This window comes from Opisthocomus hoazin, chromosome 2, assembly GCF_030867145.1.
Source record: "Opisthocomus hoazin isolate bOpiHoa1 chromosome 2, bOpiHoa1.hap1, whole genome shotgun sequence".
Classification (NCBI taxonomy): domain Eukaryota; kingdom Metazoa; phylum Chordata; class Aves; order Opisthocomiformes; family Opisthocomidae; genus Opisthocomus; species Opisthocomus hoazin.
This window is the reverse complement of record NC_134415.1, coordinates 44767687-44787264: the sequence shown is the minus strand read 5'-3', so window position 1 is coordinate 44787264 and position 19578 is coordinate 44767687. Positions and strand designations below refer to the sequence as shown.

The 19578-nt window shown below is 47.2% G+C and overlaps 1 protein-coding gene across 1 annotated transcript; it reads right to left on the bottom strand.

Annotated features, from left to right (window-relative positions):
* Window positions 1–841: 841 nt before the first annotated feature.
* On the bottom strand, window positions 842–7192 carry BMP2 (bone morphogenetic protein 2). The gene is made up of 3 exons (XM_075413462.1): window positions 6533–7192; window positions 5225–5583; window positions 842–2777 (listed from the first exon to the last, which is right to left on the bottom strand). Exons 2-3 carry the CDS (start codon window positions 5574–5576, stop codon window positions 1933–1935), a joined length of 1197 nt encoding a protein of 398 aa, XP_075269577.1. The 5' UTR covers window positions 5577–5583; window positions 6533–7192; the 3' UTR covers window positions 842–1932.
* Window positions 7193–19578: the final 12386 nt, after the last annotated feature.

The following is a 19578-nucleotide window of genomic DNA, read 5'->3' as shown; positions in this document are numbered from 1 at the left end:
GAGAACTGTTCTATGAGACGGCCTGTAGGACATCAAGTTAGCCATTCTGATCAACAAGCCTATTTAGTACCTTCCCTGTAACCAAGATTATTCTGGTAGAAAAAGGAGTTTGGGGAGAGCCATGAGAAAGAGGAGGTTTCTGTCAATCAAAAAGTTAGGCTAGTAGGAGGCCCAAATCGGAGACTCCCAGAGTTGACCTAGAGAGGTCTCCGATGGGACAGCTGTACACATGGCTTTAGGAAGTGTTGCCTCGGTTCACCAAATCCAGCAATGGATCCACGACAGAGCGCAAGGGAGTTCTGACATCTCTGGATGTATCAGCACAAAGTCATTCTATATCCGGTAAATACAGTGGAGAGCTCCCGAAATAGGCAGGAACTTACCACCAGCAGTCTAACACAATTTCATTCTGTTTCTGGCTTCAGTGCACTTTGCAGCGGACCACCAAGAAGCCAATTCAAGCTACTTTCCCACTCTACTATTTCAGCACAACTTTCACGCAACAAGCAACCCATCCTCCACATGCTCGTCCCATGTTCTACAGCTAGTAACCTGACTGCCACACCAGTCTTTTAACATACAGCAGACACCGTGTTAGCTTTAAAGCTATGCTTGCCAACTGTAAATCATACTTTTGTCCCTTACATGAAGGATTTAAAAAGTAAGAATATGTAAGCCCAAGTTATCTTTGTGCTGACTGCACAAGTGAACCATTTTTTCTTACAAACTGGACTTCTCAGAAAGAAATACCAAAGTTCTATGATTTATTATCTGAAATAGATTTAAACATTTGGGGGCGGTGGGGTGGGGGGTGGAAGCTTTCAAACACAAAACCCTGGAAAGGAAGACAAGCTAATCTGTAAAACAGCAAAACCGTCAGCTGAGGTTAGATAGGAGACTGCATACAAGAACAGCTCACTGTATGTAGGGCAAAAATTAAAGATTAATTTCACTGTAACACTCCACAGAAGTGAGCTTTCATCTGAGGTGAGGAAGTATGCAACGCTTTTCCAACTGTTAAAAACAAGGGCCGGTACAAATGAGATAAATATTTCTCTTTAGCCTACATAATCACAAAAAAAAGAAAAAAAAAAAAAAAAAAAAAAGATGACATTTTAGTTTTTATTATTTTATATTTGGCCAGGACTTTTAAAGGAAGGACTTTCAAAGGAAACATCAAACATTCACTTTTCTGTAGGTCTAGAAAGGATTCAGTCTGCCCCCGCCCCCTATAGGATTTCTATTGGCCCTTCGTATATCCACACTGCAAATTAGTTGGGAATAGCAGTATTTATACTAGATCAGCAACGTCTGGTTCTTATCCAAATGTTCCACCTAAAGAGGATGCCAGTTCTCATGGATTGGACAGCCCACCCTGCAGCATTCCTGAGAATTGTACAATATAATAATCTTGAAAGCCAGCAGAGTGGATTATCCACTTTTTTCTGGACTTGAACTTGTGACCTTAACAGTAGCACAGCAGAAAGCAAATGTGCTATGCACTTTGCCATAGTAACCTTCCATGTATTCTTTTCAATTTAAATACACACAATTGAAACAGCTACAATTTTTGAAAATTATGTACAAACCCTATATTTTTTTTCTTTTTGATTACATATAAATACAAATTAGCTATTCTTCTAAAAAGTGGTTATAATAGTAAATAAATACAAAATAAGAATCTGACCATTATACTTCATGTGCTGGGGTTAAACCCATATAAAATGTACAACTAAAATACATTTAAAATCTTTAAAGGAATATTTCTCTGATTAAAATATTTGTTTTCCCAACTTTTTCGTAGACATAAATATATTTTCAAAATAGTTGTGTTTTTTTTCTTTCCATTTCATTACATAAATAAAGTCTTCATTGGGAAATATTAAAGTGTCAGCTTTTTTTTTTTTGTATTTGTCTAATATATTTGCTGTGTTAGCGGCACCCACAACCCTCCACGACCATATCTTGATAGTTCTTTAATACCACTTTTTCATTCTCATCAAGGTAGAGCATGGAAATAGCACTCAGTTCTGTCGGCACACAGCAAGCCTTGGGGATTTTGGAATTCACTGAATTGACCAAAGTCTGAACAATGGCGTGGTTTGTTGAGTTTAGGTGATCTGCCAGTGGAAAAGGACATTCCCCATGGCAGTAAAAGGCACTATACCCTGGCGGGGCAACAATCCAGTCATTCCACCCCACATCATTGAAGTCCACATATAACGGATGCCTTTTGCAACTGTATTTGTGGCGTTTACGCTGTTTGTGTTTTGCTTGACGCTTTTCTCTTTTATGAAGCGGGTGTCCCTTGCCATCATGCCCAAACGTTACTAATAACGGCCTGAGCTGAGACCAGCTATCTTCATCCTGATGTAAAGACCTGCTAATCCTAACGTGCCTCTTGGAGGCACTGTTCTCTTTGTCCAAGTGAACCACCTCTACCACAAACCCATGATTAGGTTGTCCATGTGCAATCCACCTCAAAACAGCTGGCGTTACATCAAAACTTTCCCATTTACTTGCATTATGATGCACCAACCTGGTGTCCAAAAGTCTTGTGACAGGGTCCTTAGAGGTGGCTGTGGCTGGCTTTATAATTTCATAAATATTAATACGGTGATGGTAGCTGCTGTTGTTCTCAAAGGCTCCGTGCACCTGTTTCCGAAAAATCTGGAGTTCAGCTGAGGTGATAGACTCCTCATTAGGGATGGAAGTTAAATTAAAGAAGAAACGCCGTGCTGTTTTCCCACTTGTTTCTGGCAGTTCTTCCAAAACTTCTAATTTGATTAAACAGGGTGGGGGGAAAAAGAAAGAAAGAAAATCAGGAACCGAGACAAGCAACGAAACCTCTCAGATAAGTGTGTTGTTGGCAACTTTCAGATGACACCTAACGCATGTGACTTAAAAGATCTGAAAGACTTTCAGGCAGAAAATATCATCTCCCTTGTCTTTCTGTTTATTTCTGCAAGCACATATAGCGTGAAGTTAAGAATGCTTCATTCATTGTTATGCATTTTGACTGAATACTGGTGCCCTTTGCATTCCAAGTGGTTATAATAAGCAGCAAGAAACACAGAGCATTACTTCGGAATTCAAGGACACTAGTGAGAAAACTCAAGCACTGTAGTTAGTGGACATCTGATGAGAATCATTAGCACTGATTGAGGACTTAGGGTAAGTACTGCATTTCTGCTTTTTTCAAGAATATGGCTCTAACATGAAACTCCATTCTGAAAAATAATACTCTACAGTTTAGGTGACTTACAAATCTTAACATATGGCTTTTTGTATCTTCATTAGAGACAGTGAACTCAACATCTGTAACGGCACTTTATGAAGCACACCCTAGTATTTACCCAAAAGGGCCATAAAGAACAGCTGCTAAAAAGGGGTGGATAGTAAAGGGATAACGAAAAAAAGTCGCTTCTGAACAACAAGTTTTCAAAACCACAAAAAAAAAAAATTAAAAAGTCACTAAACCCCAGGCCATTCTAACCTCTGAGTCAAAAAAATACTTGAATGGAGCTTTGGAGGGAGTAAAATATATCTAGGGTTGCTAAGAAGTACGTTGTTGCTACAGACTTTGAAGAAATTAAAAGTATTTGCCAAAACAAATCTCTCTTAAATCGTGGTTTTTAATTTTGGTACTAAAGTACCCCGGAGAAACATTCACTTTCTAAGGGAAGCCATAACTGCTGTTAGCAGTTCTCACTCATGTAACCGTTCCCTGTTGAATCCAGTATGACTTTTTGCATAAGGTGAGGCTGAGCTTTACAGTATTTCAGCACCAGACCAACATTTGTAAACACGCAGATGTTTTGAGTGGTCACAGAACAAACTTCTGCTTTCAAAAAGCCACTAATACAGAGTGAGAACTCAATGAAAAAAATGGAGTCACGTTGATCTTCTTCTCAATTTTGTGAAAATTATAGAACAGCTTTCATGTCAAAAACAGTCTTTGCTATAGCTGTTATGACTACTTCAAACTGCAGATTTTTACATTTGCCTAAAAACCATAAACTTCACCTTTTCAGCTCCTTTCTTGCTCAGCCCCTTGCCCACCATGCTCAGGTTTAACCTGAATAACCCATGCACCAGCTTTTCCCCATTCACTGCCAGGTGTTTACTCTCCACATAGGGAAATGCAGATGATGAGAGGTTGTGTTTCATCATTCATCTCCTTTCTCACGATAAGGCTTTCCACTAAACAGCACACCCATTTCTCCGAGGCCACCTCCTTTACCCGTCAGAAACATTACATACTAACAAATCTCTTTCTCAACACAGCTACACATAAAGAGCATGGGAAAACTGCATTTTCACGACTTCTACGGCGAGGCCATGCGTGCCAGCACCAGGGATTGACAGCCAGGAATGATTACAACCTGGGGAAACGCTTCCCGAAGAGCACGCGAGCGACACGCGCACCACCAGCTCCACGGGCCTACCAAGCGCCGTGGCTAACGCCGCAGCGACCGCTTTGGCTACGCCAGCCGGGAAACGCACCCGGTCACTCAGCGAGGGCCTGTCCCAGAGCATCCGCTGCCTCGGTGGGCTGCAGGCGAGGAGGGGCGGAGGTGCTGCTGGACACCCTGCTCTGCGTTTGGCCAGGTTACCTGCAGGAGAGAGCCGAAACCTGGCCGCAGGGCTCCTACCAGACCAGGCGCTGGCGGCGGGGCAGGCGTAGCATGGGTGCGGGCTAAACCACTCCTCGACGGTGGGGCGAGGGAGCGCTTGAGCAGAGGCCACGACTGATGGTTTCATTGATCTCTCACGGGGATTAGGTGAGGATTAGAAACCTCCGCAGAGGGGCCGGCTCGGCCGCGCGTGAGGGAGACTTTCCTATCCTTCAGCCTCGCCAAAGAGAAGCTGTCTGCGGGAACGCTCAGCGCGGAGCCGCTCCGTCTTAGCGGAAGCGGTGAGCGGAGCAGGAGCCTCTCGTCGGGCGGAGGGGGGACGGGAAGCGAAGAGAGGCTGGAAGAGCAACCGCGCCGCGGCAGGCACCCCGCAGCCGGGGGGGGTCTGGAAGCGGGCCCGGCCGGCAGCCCACCGGTGACCGCCCCGTGTTACCGGCTGCCGAGGATACGCGCTCCCGGGGAGGAATCCGCCCCGACGCTCCTCCTCCGGCCCTCCCCTTGCCCCCCCCGCCCCCCGGCTCGTCCCGCCGCCGCTGGGCGCCCCGCACCGCCGCGCCCGGTCGCGGCCCCCCCACCGCCGCCCCTACCTTCGTGGTGGAAGCTGCGGACGGTGTTGGCGCGGCTGGCGGCCCTCTCCAGCGGGTAGCCGAGGGCGGGCGGCTGCCCCAGCTGCTGGCCCGCTTGCAGGCGGTAGAGGTCCAGCATGTAGGGGGGGATGACGACGTCCTTGCCGGGGCTGGGCCGCCGCTTCAGCCCGAACATGTGGAGCAGGCGCAGCTCGAACTCGCTGAGGAGGTCTTCGGGGCGCTGCGTGGCCGAGGCGGCGCGGCCCGGCTCGCTGAAGCGCCGCCGTCCCACCTCCGGCATGAGGCCGGCCGCGCCGCCCAGCAGCACCTGGCAGAGCAGCAGCGCCAGGAGGGAGCGGGTGGCGGCAACCATGATCAACCTGCGCGGAGGAGGAGGAGGCAATGGAGCCAGTCAGCGCGGACACCGAGCCGCGGGGGGGGGGGGGGGGGGGGCGGGGGGGGTAACGGACGGGGACGGTCCGCAGGTGGGTCCCACCCTGGCGCCCAGCCTGGGCCCCGCGGCGGGGCGAGGCGCGGGCCACGGCGACGGAGGTCCGCCGCGGCCCGGCCGGCGGGCGCGGAGGAGCCCACCTCTCCCCCGGCCCCCCTTCCCGCGGGGCCCCGTCGGGCCCCTTCAGGTGCTCGGTGGCGGAGCGAGGCACGAAAAACCCCGTGGCAGGAGATCAAAGGGAGCGAGGCGGGACGGGACGGGGCGGGGGCGCGGAGCGGGGCGATCCGCAACAAAGGAGCGCGGAGGTGAAGGAGAGGAGGGGGCGGCCGCTGTCAGCGCGGCCGGGGGCACAGCCGGGGCCGGGCCACTGCCCTCGGCGGGGCGCAGGTGTGCGGCCGCCCGGGCCCGGGCCTCCCGCCGCCGCCGGGACCGCTCCGCGGGGAAAGCGCCGGGAGAGGGAAGGGGCGGCCTCCCCGCTGCGCTCCCGTCCCGACACCCCTGTTCCCACCCCCCACCCCCGCCTTCCCCCTGCACACGCTCCGAGCCGCGGGGGCTCGGGGCCGGCTTCGCTTCTCCCGCGCCGGGGCTCGGCGGCTGGGCAGCGGCTTCCCCCAAGGGGGAGAAAGGGAGAGCTATTTTCCCTCGGCGGAGTGGAAAGAGGCAAATACAAATCCTGCTACGTCCTTAGCCAAACCCGCAGGATACTCTTCTCCCCCGTGAAACTCTTTGCTGGATGATTATTATTATTATTCTTATAATTGTTATGATTAGTGTCCCGTCCCCCCTCTCTCTTCCAGAGCGCTAGCACCTCCGCCGTGGCCCACGGAGTCATCCTGCGGAGAAGGCTTTCAGCGGACCTGGGACCGCCGGAGCTATACCTGTGTGCAGCAGCGGGGGTTGTGTCTGCAGGAGAGTTTTCTGCTCTCGGGGTGTTTTTCCCGCATCACTTGGTGTTACTCCAAACTTCGCTGCTGCTCCTCTACAGCTGCCGAGCAGAAAACAGAAGTTCCCTGAAGTACGGTCCGCCTCAGAAACATGCTTTTTAGCAGCTGGTTGAGGAGGCAGAAGGCAAGTCCCGACCAGGGAAGGGCTTCTCGCTTTTAAAAGCTGCGGTCGAAAAAGTTGTTGCTGCTGCTGCTTCTTCCTCCTCCTCCTCCTCCGGTGTGTGTGCGTGTGCCTGCCCGTGAATGGGTCCCTACGTGCCTACGGAGCTAAAAGACTCCTTTTAAAAAATGTCCTTTGCATCACCCGCGCCACAGAGATGGACATCACAGCGACACTTTAGACGAAGCTTGACTTTTCTCCGCTCCCTTAAAAAGAAAGAAGAAAGGAGGGAGGAGGAGGAGGAGGAGGGAGAGGAAAGGGAAAAAAAAAAAAAAAAAAAAAAAGAGGGTGGGGAGAGTAGGCTGCTGCCGTCCCGCGTGGATCGGCCGCGCTAGGGGACCGCCGCGCCGGCTGCCCCGCCGCCCGCCCCGCACCGCTCCATTGCCGGGGGTGGCCGGTGACCGCCGGGGCTTTTTGTCGCTCCGCGATGTCACGACCCCGGGAGGCTCGCGGGCCCGCGCGCCAATCACAGACGCCCTGTGGGAGCGGGTTGCGGCCCCGCACGGCTTTTAAAGGAGACGCCGCCTCCCTCCCTCCGTTCCTTCCCTCCCTCCTCCCTTGTCTCCGCTCCCCTCCCTCGCCCGCCCGGGTCGACGGATGGCACCGGCCCGGGCCCCGCGTCCCGCTCCGGGGCACGGCCGCCCGGAGCGGGACGCGGGGCCCGGGCTGAACAACGACCCGTTGTGCGGCCCCGAGAGCCGCCGGGCTCCGCCGCCGCAAATCGGATTAGCGCCGTGCCCCGGGGTGGTAAGGTGTGAAGGTCACGTAAGGTACCGGGAGAATCCCGGCGCTTCGAAAGCGGTGTAAATGACATACGTACGTACGTATTTTACGTCTCTTATCCCCACCGGCGGCACTGCGCGGGAGCTCGCTGCCCGGCCTCGCCGGGGCTGGAAACCGGGGAGGGGGGGAGGGGGGGTGTGCGTTCCTCGCTCCCCTCCCCGAAAGGCGAGCGCCGGGGCTCGGGAGGAGTCTCCTCCCGCAGAGCTGCTGCGGGCTTAGCCGCGGCTGTGAGGACGGCAGCGGGTCTGGGTGTTTAGGGGTTTGAGGTTGGGGTTTTTTTCTTTCTTTTTTTTTTTTTTTTTTTTTTTCTTTTTTCTTTAAGATGTGGCTGCCCTCCAGTGGTGGAAATGCGGCGGATCTCCCGAACGGCAATCCCGCCACAGGCCGGCTGCGTACTAGTACGGAGGGGGGACAGCGGTGGCGGGGTGAAGAGGGCAGGACCGTGCCCCGTGGGACCAGGCTCCCCCCTCCGAGCTACATCCCTCTATCCCTTTGCCTATACTGGCAAATGTAATCCCAACGCGATTTAGCGACTGGTCGATAGAGTCGCATCCTTTGCCCTGTCTCTTGTCTGTCTGCTCGGGCTCTGCGGTAGGGCCTGGCCGTTCTCGCATAGGTATGCGATACCTAGCAATTTAGGGTCCTCATCAAAGCCGAAGCCATCGGCGCACCGTCATTAACCAGGGTCCCGGTGCTAGCCCAGGCTCCTTCCCGGCAAGGTGAGTGCCCTGAGCTGTGCCTCCTCTTCCGAATGCCTCTCAGGGGCTTCATTTGCAAAAGACACAGACAGCCTTTGACACCTTGAATTACTGCGGAGGAGGATTTAAAGCAATAACAACCGAGACAGCTCCATTACCAGCTCCTCCTTTGGGAGCGGCCTTTTCGCTCCATTTTAGGACTTTTCAACGTAGGAAAACCACCGATTTGAGGCAGGAATTCAACACATTTGGACTGGAATAATTCCTTCCGTGGACGTTCTTCTCTTGGTTTTCCTATCACATTAGAGCGACTTCAGCTATACGGGCGAAATGTCGCTGCAGGATGAGGTGCTCACACGGGGAGTCACATACCAGCATAACAAACCACCTCAGACCTACACCAGTATAATTAAAGAGCTGGTAAAGCTCCCTCATACCAACAGCTCCCAACACCTCTTAACCTGATTTTGCTCGCCGCCGCACATTCGGCAGGAGAGGAGACGCAGAGCGAGGTGAAATCCTTCAAAAGTTTAGTTACTCTTCCGTTGCATTCCAGTGCAGATAATGTTTAATTTTATGACTTCCTGCAAGTCTTTAGCATGAACTGAAAGTGCGTGCAGTGTGACTTCAGGGTATGCCAATTATGCAAATCGGCACTAAAATAACAATGGCAACATAGTTTACACATCACTGTCATTAAATGAGCACTTCAACTTCTAATTGCCATTCCAGTTCAATCTGTAGTGGGTCATGCCAAGAAAAAGTAATTTCTTGCCTCAACGCTTACTCCCTGTGCCTGGAGCAGAGGCAGTACTGTATGGCCAGCTTCACGTTATCTCCAGGAGCTTTCTGTGTTAGGATGATGAGACTTGTAAGGGAGAAGCATGGTTGTGGTTGTTCTGAAGGCCTCCGTCTACTCTGATCTGATATGAAGAGGGTCTTGTAGGTTTGCCCCTCTCAGATTTTAAATATAACTAGGCTCTCAGAGTCTTCTGTAATCTTGGCCATAAAACGCATTTCCTCTTCTAGTTTGTCATCTCTCGATTTATTTAGACCGGGAGCTGCTGGGGCAGTTACTCTACCTTCCCATCTGTTTCCATGATGTCCCAAAAGTTAGCACCAAAGCACTTACAACATGTTCCCTGAATGCAATGGCACCCACACCATGACCTCAGCTATGGCCCAGCACCTTCCCCATTCTGCCTGCCCCATATGGAGATTTCTCCCTAGGGTGGATCTGACTCCCTTTCAGCCAGTGCCCTGCTGAATAAGGCCCTCAAAGTGTCATCCATGAAGGTCCAGTTATGGCTCGTGCCTCATCAGCACAACCACCGACTCAATACCCCTCTGCAGAGCCCACTGCCTTTAGGCCTGCTCCCACTGTGTCTCTAGCATCAGCACACCTGAGGTCACAAGCTGAGAAGCATCTTTATCATGATAGAGAGCATTAGAGACAGGTGTATTTAAGTATGACGAATGCAGCACTTGGTCCGTGGAGTGCAAACACACCAAGATGTGCCCGCTCAGACTTCCAGCTCCATAAATGAGTCATTGCAGCAGGCATAACACCCTTGTCCCCTTCCCACCCCTACAGCTGTGCAGCAGTGCACCTGAGATAAAGAAACCAAAGCTCAGCCGGCCACATTTCCTGGTGCTGCAATTCCTCACAAGCTCTGCGAAACTGAGGAATCAAGCGGTATATCAGCAACAGACCCAGCCCTATCGCAGTGGGCTCTCATGATGTCATTTCATTTTACAGAGTTGCTTTTCGGATCTAGCCTGCTCTTCAGCTGAAGTCCCGCCAGAGACAGAAACCACCATTTACGCTGAAAAAATCTGGTACAGATGTGGGATTTTAGGAAACCTGACCATGCACATTTGTTAACCTTCTTTGTGAAACTTCATTTCTCTGCTCCTCAACTTTGTATAGTTGACTGGACTGATTAATTTCTTCCCCCCCTTTTTTTGTTTCTTGTTTTTCTGTGGGTTTTTTTGGTTGGTTTTTTTTAGTGCTTTTATGAGAGGTTTTAAGCCAGTAAATACTCAGCTAGCGGCATCTGCTGCTAAGGTTTCAGATCCAGGTGTTTCTTTCCAGGACCCAAACACAGGTGACAGATCTCAACTTCAGGTATTGTTGGGTTTTCTCAGTAAAATGATAGAAAAGTATCCAAATAAGGATAGGTTTTACAACACAGTGAGAGTCCTTTTTCAAGGCCAGAAGAGGAAAGAAGAAAATCTTTTGCCCCCCCCCCCCAGCATTTTCTTCTTACAAACACTATACCAAAACACATTTACATACTGTCACCATGTAACGTGTTTTTTTCCAACCTGGTTAAATTGCAACCATTATTGTTGATGGCTACCAGCAGCAGACTACAGCTGGAAGACCTAGAGGAGAAACGCTTGCTAGGGTCTCTGACCATGACTTGTAATCCTTAAAAAAATGACCTAATTTCTAGTCTAGTTAGAGATGCAGGTCTGCTGAAACAGCCACGTCGCTCTATGCACACTGACAGTGAACAGTTTCACTACTGACTTCAGCAGACCAGTTCAACTAATGCTGAGCATTTTTCAAAATTACCACTTTAGTCCACTGTCACCTGGATATGATAAGCATGTGAGATGTGAAATATTAATAGTAGTGAGCTTTTTTATATTTTTTGTACATTTTAGTGAATAAACTTCTTGATAAAACTCTTTGCTGAAGTATGAAACATATACACGGTATGGCATCAAATGCTAGAGAGGTGACTTCTGAAAATGAGTTAAGATGTGCTAGTGATGTTGAGGTTTTGGCTTCTTAATGGGTGGAGATTATCTGAAAGCTTTTCTGTTCCTGAACTGTGCTTCCTGTTGGCATCTGTGTGAATATGATGTGTGGCCAGTCTTTAAAATATTACTTCCAACTGTTTTCTGAAGACATATTTGTCTTTTGGTGGTTTGTCTTTTAACATCTATCAATTGTCTCCGCTGTGCAGCCTGTCTCCTGTACCACGAAGGATGGATTCTCACCCGAGAAGATAATTTTCAAGATGGTGCTTTGTTTTCGAAGTGGGGAAGACAGTTTATTCAGAAGTGTCTATTTCTTTCTTCTTCACCTTCGCTGAAATCTGGCAGCTCTTCAATGCTGTTGCTCTGTTTCACAATGAGTCTCAATTTAATTCATCAAATCTCAGCTTTCCTTCCGTCATAGTGGCAGGGAAATGGGAATTTATCAGGAAATACAACGCAGACCCAGTATTTTCTACATTTCAAAGCATGTCTCCATTGCTAGTGAACAATAACAGTTGCTCCTAACAATGTTACATCTGCAAATACAGGCTGCAGTAATCAGTTCACATGGCAGTGCAACTTTTATATTGTAAGACAAATTCCTACAATTTGTAATACACTTGCTGGCGAAAGAGGAAAAAGTGAGGCTGACACAATAACCTCGTTTTTTACTGTTTTCCTCTTGATGCTACAAACTTCCAAATTTCAAAATCCAATATTTGACCTATGGCTTTTATCACTAAGAGGTAAAAAAATGCTGTAACACCCCTGTACAGCCTGGAGAACAACCAAGCCGTCGCCAGACAGATTCCTAGACACCGCCACCATTCGTGTACCTTTAATTACACACAGTATGAATAGTCACAGACTATCAGGCTAGGGAGATTCAGTACTCAGTGAACAGACAAAGATTCACGAGACCTCACTTCTCTTCCCAGTGATAGAAGTGTCCCTTTTCTTCACTTTGTGCCCCATTTTTCCCACCTTGGAAATGGGGATGATCATGCTGACCCCCACTTGTAAGTCCCTGGAAGATCTCCAAATAAAAGTACTAAGAGTTAGGCACTGTTGTTGTTTGGGACTAAGTACTGGGTTAATACCAATAGTTATCTAAAATATCTGGAATCCTAGGACTCCATCTTGCCTTAAAGACAGTTGCAAAATTCTTACTCATTTCGGCGGTACAGGCTCACATTTTTAAGTGATGAAGAGACAGGGATGCCGACTATTCCAGTCAGAAGATTTGGAGAAAAGAGGGATTTTTTTAATTGTATAAGTCTTGATAGGAAGACAATGAGGAGAGGGTGTTCCCCCGCATAAAAGAGAAATGGCTGCGTCATAGATGGTCCACTTCAGCAGCTTATAATTTCATCACTGCAGAGATATTGACGTCAAGTAAAATGGAGGATAATATAAAGTTACGTATATTGCCTTAAGAAGTGCATATTTTAGCAGTGAAACTGGATAATGTTTTGCAATTAAAATAAAGGCAAGTGTGACGTTATGTTTAAGCAGATTGTCTGTATGAAGGCTTTATTGTAGCTGCAGATTTAGGGCATATGAAAAGGTTTTCTGTGCTCAGTTGCAGGATGAAAAACATTGCACCATCAGGCATTCTTGTTCTCTAACACTTCTTTGCCAGTATGCCTTTGATAATGAATGCTTGCAATTTTATTTTCTGGTGTAAAGTCATGTTTTTTCAGGTCATTATCATTCCAATTTTTAAATATCCTCTTAAAACTAGACAGAACTACAGAGAGTCATGGTAAATCTTTGTGCCTGCTCTGTGACATGTGCTCAGCACAACCAACTGGCTGCTGCACCTGCTTCACGCTGGGAGTAAAGCTATTTGCAAGTTGCTTTCAATTATGTCCCTTGTTCCCAGCTCTGCCCGGTTTCCAGAGAAGCTCTGATGGGCACATGTCTCAGTTCGGCCACCACTCTGTAACTTATATTTGGTGATTTGTGTGCTACAAAGTTTACTGTTTGGGATGGGTCTTAGGCGTACAACATCCTTTGACCATTCCCAGGCTCTTGTCTGCTCCAGCGCGGCAGTACTCCCTCTGCAGCATTCGAGAAGGCACGCTCTAAATTGCAGAAACTCATTATTGGCAGGACACGCTGAACTGCTTTCAGCTATAATTTATCCCCAGAACATCTGTAGCCCCAAAGTCATAGTACTCTTCCTGTATTTTGCCTCTCCATTCCTCCGCAAGAAGAAAAAGAAAAGCTACCTCCATTTTATGGAAGGGGAAAAGGGGCAGAGAGGGGTGATAGGCTGTTTTTCTAAGAGGTATACAGGGCCCAAAAGATCTATATGGATCACACTGAGATTTTCGACGATGCATAATCAGGTTAGACACAGGTTTTGGGTTAAACTCCCAAAACTTCAGTGAGACGTTAAATACCCAGCTCAGGTAGACATTTTTGAAAAGCCCCATACCAAATATATTACCCAATAGTTTCCCGACAAACTCCTTCAGTGCCTTGTCCACAGTTCTTACTGCAACCCATAAATCCTAGCAGGAATATAATAATCTTATTCAACTACAGAGAAAAGCTCTGATCTTGTAAGAGTCAATCTGCCCTGAAGAGAGAGGGTTTCTTAGAACCTCGGTCAAGACGATAAAGATATTGGTCAGGGTGTCAAGATACAGATTTGTTCCCAAAAAGGATCAGTCACCATAGCAGAGGCACGCAGTGAATTCCCTCGCCTGCTGTGCCATCACCTCCTCCCTTTGCTTTTCTTCAGACCCCACTGCAGGATGGGTGTTGTACAACCAATCTGCTTAGCACTTCGGGAAAGCCTTTACATTCCTTAATACCTTTAACTATGTTCCCTCACCACACCCCAGCTTCCTGTTTTTTTTCTGAAATTTGCAATGACCTATCTACCCTTAGCTTATGTGCTTGTAAAACTAAGCACATCCTTCAGCCTGTTCAGGGTTAGGCTGAAAAAGCAGTACCATAAAACATTAATTATGTGCCACATTGTCTAATTACTAATCCCATTATTCCCATTAATTCTGCATTCTCTAACTGGACTTATACAGCCTTGGCATTGTATTACTGCAGGAGATTTGCCCTTTCTTACATTTTCTGTTTTCTATACAGTATTCATGTCTACAGACTCAGTAAACATTCACATCCACTTAATGTGAGTATACTAAACATTGCATACATTCCTTTAGTCAGCCATGGAATAAACTCCTTTCATATAAATCAAAATACTAAACAAACAAGCTGGGGAAACATGGAATAAACTCCATTTATTTCGCACCTTTGATCTTCTCACTTGCTCTGTGCTCCCCTGTGTGCATCCCAAGCCTCTGCATACAGCCCTGACAGCTGCTGGGTTTTGAAAAAGAAAAAGAAACTGCCCCAAAATTTCTCCTGCTCCTCTTTATTTACCAGAAAAGGCAGAAGCAAGATCACCACAAGCCCAAAATTGGTACCTCAAACAATTTTAAACAGACTGAACGGATTCTGTAAGTCCTGGTTCAGATGCTCACAGAGCCTAGGAAGAACCCTGAGGACCTAAAAATTAAGTTTGTGAATAAATCCTTGAAAAATCAGGGCCACTCGCTCCATAGCAGTGGAAAACTGAAAATCCAAGTTGCACAATCAAATGTGACATTCATTTCTGCAGTTGGGGAGAAAATAGTTTCCTTATAAAATAAATTTAATAAAAAGTAGAATGTTTTATATCTGTTTTTTCCCTAAGCAACTTCTAAAATGTCAGACATTAATATTAAGGAACTTTGATAAATTAAAAAATATATACCACTGTAGTAATATGTAAATATTATTTTTTCCTTCCTTCCATTCATTTACAATATTGGACAAGTTCTGATGAAATAAGCTGAATTTACCACGGCCAAAACTGTGAAAAAGCATTTCTACAAACTCTCCAAATTAAAATATACATATATGATAAAACAAAGTTATTTCCCTTAAGCCAAAGTGATTTCACAGCTAACCTGACGGAATGCCATTGCATCACATTGCCATGTGTGTCCAGGCAGCTGTACACATTTTTACGTGCTTGCTTTCATTAGAAATAAAGAATTCTAAAATTCAGAAATACAAAATTCCTCTACACTGGATCACAATGACAGCTTCTATTTGAAATATTGCTCCTGTACTTAACAAGCCTTGTAGGTTCTCAGATTGAAAATCCTCACTATATAGAAGAGCTACAGTAGCTCGCTTTCAGCATGTAAGTTAGGCCATAAAATTTGGGCAAAGTAGCATACGGGCTCTGTGCTGGTCTGCTGTATGCATATGAATTTTAATAACTGCACATCTCAGCCATATTGCTGCAACAAACTGTATATGTGTCTATGCAGACTCACTACAAGAACCGGTTGCTTTTGCTACTAACTCTGAAGCAATAACAAAAGGCAGTTGTTGAAGACTTCACTCATGTGTTTGGTCTTAGGGCTCATGGGAAGTTGTTCTGGTGCATTGAGCTGTCTGATTTACCCCTTCTGCAGGCAAATGATGTGTACAAGCAACCTAAGCAACTCAAACGGATGCTGCTCGTATTATGGTGCATTGGCTGTTCCAACACGTTGGGTATCGGCTATTGCAACAGTTAGCTTTAGGGTCTAAAGTCTGTCTCTTTGGCTTTTGATCTGCTCTGCAGCTTTCCCAAAACTTCATGTGGAAAAGAGGCCCCTGAGCTGCCACATGGTGATAATTTAAATTACACATTTTTAAGCAGAGCAGCAGATTTGCAGAAGGAATATCCCCACTGTGTTCAGAGAAATTGTATTTTTCAGTCCCTCAAGAGCTGTATAACTGCTCTTGACAATCCCTTCGTTAGCCCTGCTACTGCCAAAGGGGTTTGCAATACCACTACTTTTGCATAAATGATGTAATAAATACCAGGAAAGGCTAAATAACCCACCCAAATGAGGAGGCTTTAGAGCTTTTCTCTTATTGTAATGTAATATTTCACATCCTAAATGCAGAATAAACCTCACATCGGATCCCACCTTAAGGGGGAAAACGAAACCTCAAGGTAACTGTGGAGAAGTGAACCTCTATCTCACCCTTCCTAGGCCAGCAGCATGTAGCGTGGGCATTTGGAAGTTGGCACTTGCAGCTTGGAAGGCTTCAGTCACTGTGCTGGGCTGACACAGCCAACACGAGGCAAGGCTTTCAGGCCACAACCTCGGGTTCCGGGGGCAGAGCATCTCTAGTTTCTCCCCAGTTTATTGAAACTGCAACTCTGCCTTCACTGATGTTGAAGCCACTATTTATACCCACCTTAGGGCACTAACTAGAAATCCAGGTCCAGCAATACCAAGGCAACCTGTCGTATCACTGCCCAAGCTCAAAGATGTGACAAAAAAAAAAGTATCTTATTCTCCACTTCCTTCCCTTCCACAGCACATCATTCCATGTTCCTCCTGGGCCCACTGCATTTCCAGAGAAGCCAAATCCTCTTCTTCCAAAGCCCTGGGCAAAATTCCATGGGAGCAAGCTAGACCCACAGCCCTGTTTGTATCTTCTCCTCTAAGACTGTATCTCTACTAGTAAATTAAGTCCACCTGGGAACACTCCTGGGCACAGAGGCCAGCTGGCATGGAAAAGCCCATGTCACTGCTAGCTTTCGCACCAGGGTGGCTGCATGAAAATTGCTGCTTGGGGATGATCCCAGGAACGCTAGAACAAACCACGGCTAGAAACTGTTTGGGAGAGAGCTTCTTGGCCTGACCCAAAAGCACACCAGAGGCATCCTGTCACTGGATTTTGTCTGGGCCCAAAAACGTTCTGAGGCACTGCTTTATTTACCAGTGCAGGTGTAGCCTAGGGCCATGCCTACTTCTACCAGTCCAGGTACCATGGGGCGGATGCAGGACATGGATTAGCACTGTCATCACTTCAGTCAGCTGATCATGATTTCATACACTTGTTGAATGCACCTTTTATCTGTACAGAAGCTGCTGATAAGAAAGCATTTAAAGCAGCCTAGAGGGGAAAACGCTTGAAAGTGGAGTCGCAGTGCTTCAGAGAGCAGCTCTGGGGCAGGCCCGGACTGAAACGGGGTGGGATCCCAGGGTGCTGGTGAGCTGTGGTGAGGCAGCGGACTCCCAAGGACTCCTGCAGGGCCATGGCACATGCTCAGCTGTTCTCACAGAGGGGCTGAAGGATATTTGCCACAAAATGTGCACAGGCTTGCCAGGATCCATGGAGCTCTGAACTGGCACACTAACGGCATGTACCACAACATAGTTTTGCATTGCGTTTGGTCCACAAGCTGGTCTAAGCTGGCACCCGACTTGTGGTTGGCACCCTCTTTATCAGGGTGTCATCCTACAGCCATAAATCCTGTTCCAGTTGCAGGGAGCAGGGAAAGGGATCACCTTTTCCTTCCACATCCTCACCGAGCGTTAGTGCCTCCTCCGCTTCACACGCACAACCACTCCCTAACTCAGGTCTCCCCACATGCTCCAAGTTAGGATAGAACTTCTCCATGCATTTAAGTTAACTCTGACTGTTTTCTCTGGACCAGGTTAGGGACCAATTGTACGTGCTGTTCTGCTGGCAGGTAAAAGGGGAGAGGCAGCTCCGGGAAGGGGGAAGAGGAGCAGGGATGAGCAGCTGGCTCGGCAGAAAGCACTGATGCCAGATAAGGATATGTGACCACCACCTCTTTGGGCAGGTTTTTACCTTGGTGGTTTTTTTTTTTTGTTTGTTTGTTTTTAAAAAAAAACAGCTCAGTGATGGGAGTGAATGTTTTTATCCAGTTCACCAGACAAACACGTGGTCCCAAATCCCTCCTCAAAAGCAATCTGTCCACTAGAGATAATTATTCAGCCAAATCTTGTTCAGATTTTATTTCTTCACTATCAAGCTGTAAGCTGGGCAGAATGCATCAGCGATCTCCACTTAAGCACTACCTATGCCTGGGGCTTCTGTGCAGCTGAGGCAAAGCCACTTCTCCCGTGTATATATATGCTGCAGCTCGCTAACACCTCATCTGGGTTCCAGCTTTGCATTTCCAATGGCCAGTCTATCCCAAAGATGAAGGACCCTTCCCTCCTCTCTCCATCTGCCCTCTATTCAGCACAGGAACTTTCTGAAGCAAGCTTGGCTGCCAAGAAGTCAGTCCCAAACAACTCAGCTGATCAAAGAGCAGGCTGCCACTGTCCCTTCCTTCAGATACCTCTGTACCAGTCCCAGCCACCCAGCTCCACTCCATCTCTTCTGCCAAAACTAGTGCTCCGCAGTAAACAGGTTCAAAGAGCTGGTTTGTCTAAAAAGTAAGCCCTTCTTTTAATGGGTGCATAGCTCTTCATTTAGTGGGGTCTTGATCTCGGCTGGAACTTTGACATTACAAATAAGTTCTTTCCCATTATATTTAAAGAAAATGTAAATTCATTTAATAATTAAAGCTCAGTTAAAATTTTTACCTTGTAAAACTTCCCTTCCCTGCTATAGCTGAAGGTACAGCAGCTAACTTTTCAGCTAGCATTGTTTTGTTCAAAATCAAATGAGGCTCGTATTAAGCCTACAAAAGGAAATCATGATTGATGATCTGCCTGCCCAACTACAATTCCTTTAGTAACAAAAATATTTTGTAAGTTCGTTTATTACTGAGATCAAGCAATGAGTCTGGAGCTACATAAAATGGTTCCAATTAGATTCAAGTAATTGCCATTTTGAGTGAACATAAGCTTTTCTGGATAAAAAAAGGCAATAAAAGCTCATTTAAGCTCACATCTGAGATTTAAGCCTTCAAAGCTCTTTTTGCCTTCCCCCCCCCCCTTTTTTTTTTTTTTTTTTTAGTGAGAGACACACACAGACACAGGAAGACAGGGCGGGGAGGAACAAGGATGTATGAAAAAAGAGGAATGATTTTTCCCAAGCTGATTTCTCTTCTTGGGTGACCTAGTCTCCCTGGGAATGCCGCCCATGTGATCTGTACCAACTGGATCAGCAATATTGCGAGAATGAAGAGCTTCTGCAGCATCATTAAAAGAAATGTCAAATGGAGGAAAAGCCAGCAAAGCACAAGTTTAATAATCTCACAGAAACCCTCCTGCAGATGAGGAAAAAGTGTCTTCTCCTGCAGCAGCAGCTTTCAGAGCAAATGTTGTAGCTTGTAGTAAATGAATTTTAGTACAGTACCAGCTGGATCCCTACAGCAGCTGAATTAGTTACAGAGAAAAATGTTTCATATGCTGATGAAGGCACTTCCTCGGAGACACTGAGACCCACCACAAGGCAGAAAGTGCTCAGGTACCCCTTAATACTGAGATTTAGGATCCCAGCTCAGAGTTAAATCCCAGGCTTACGCACATGCTTCATGCTGTGCTGTCTGTTTAAGCATAAATTTTCCAACCAGTTATTTGGTGAGGGTGATGGTGAGGGGTGGTGGTGTGAAACCACTGCCCATCTTCCAGTCTGTGAAGAACATCTTCCATCCATGGATGTATGGATATAAAAAGAAAAGGCTGGGATAAGATAATATCTTCACGTTCCATGAGCATCAGCCACACACACACACCTCACACAGGCGTTTCATAGAGCGCAGTGTCATCACCCACTATATT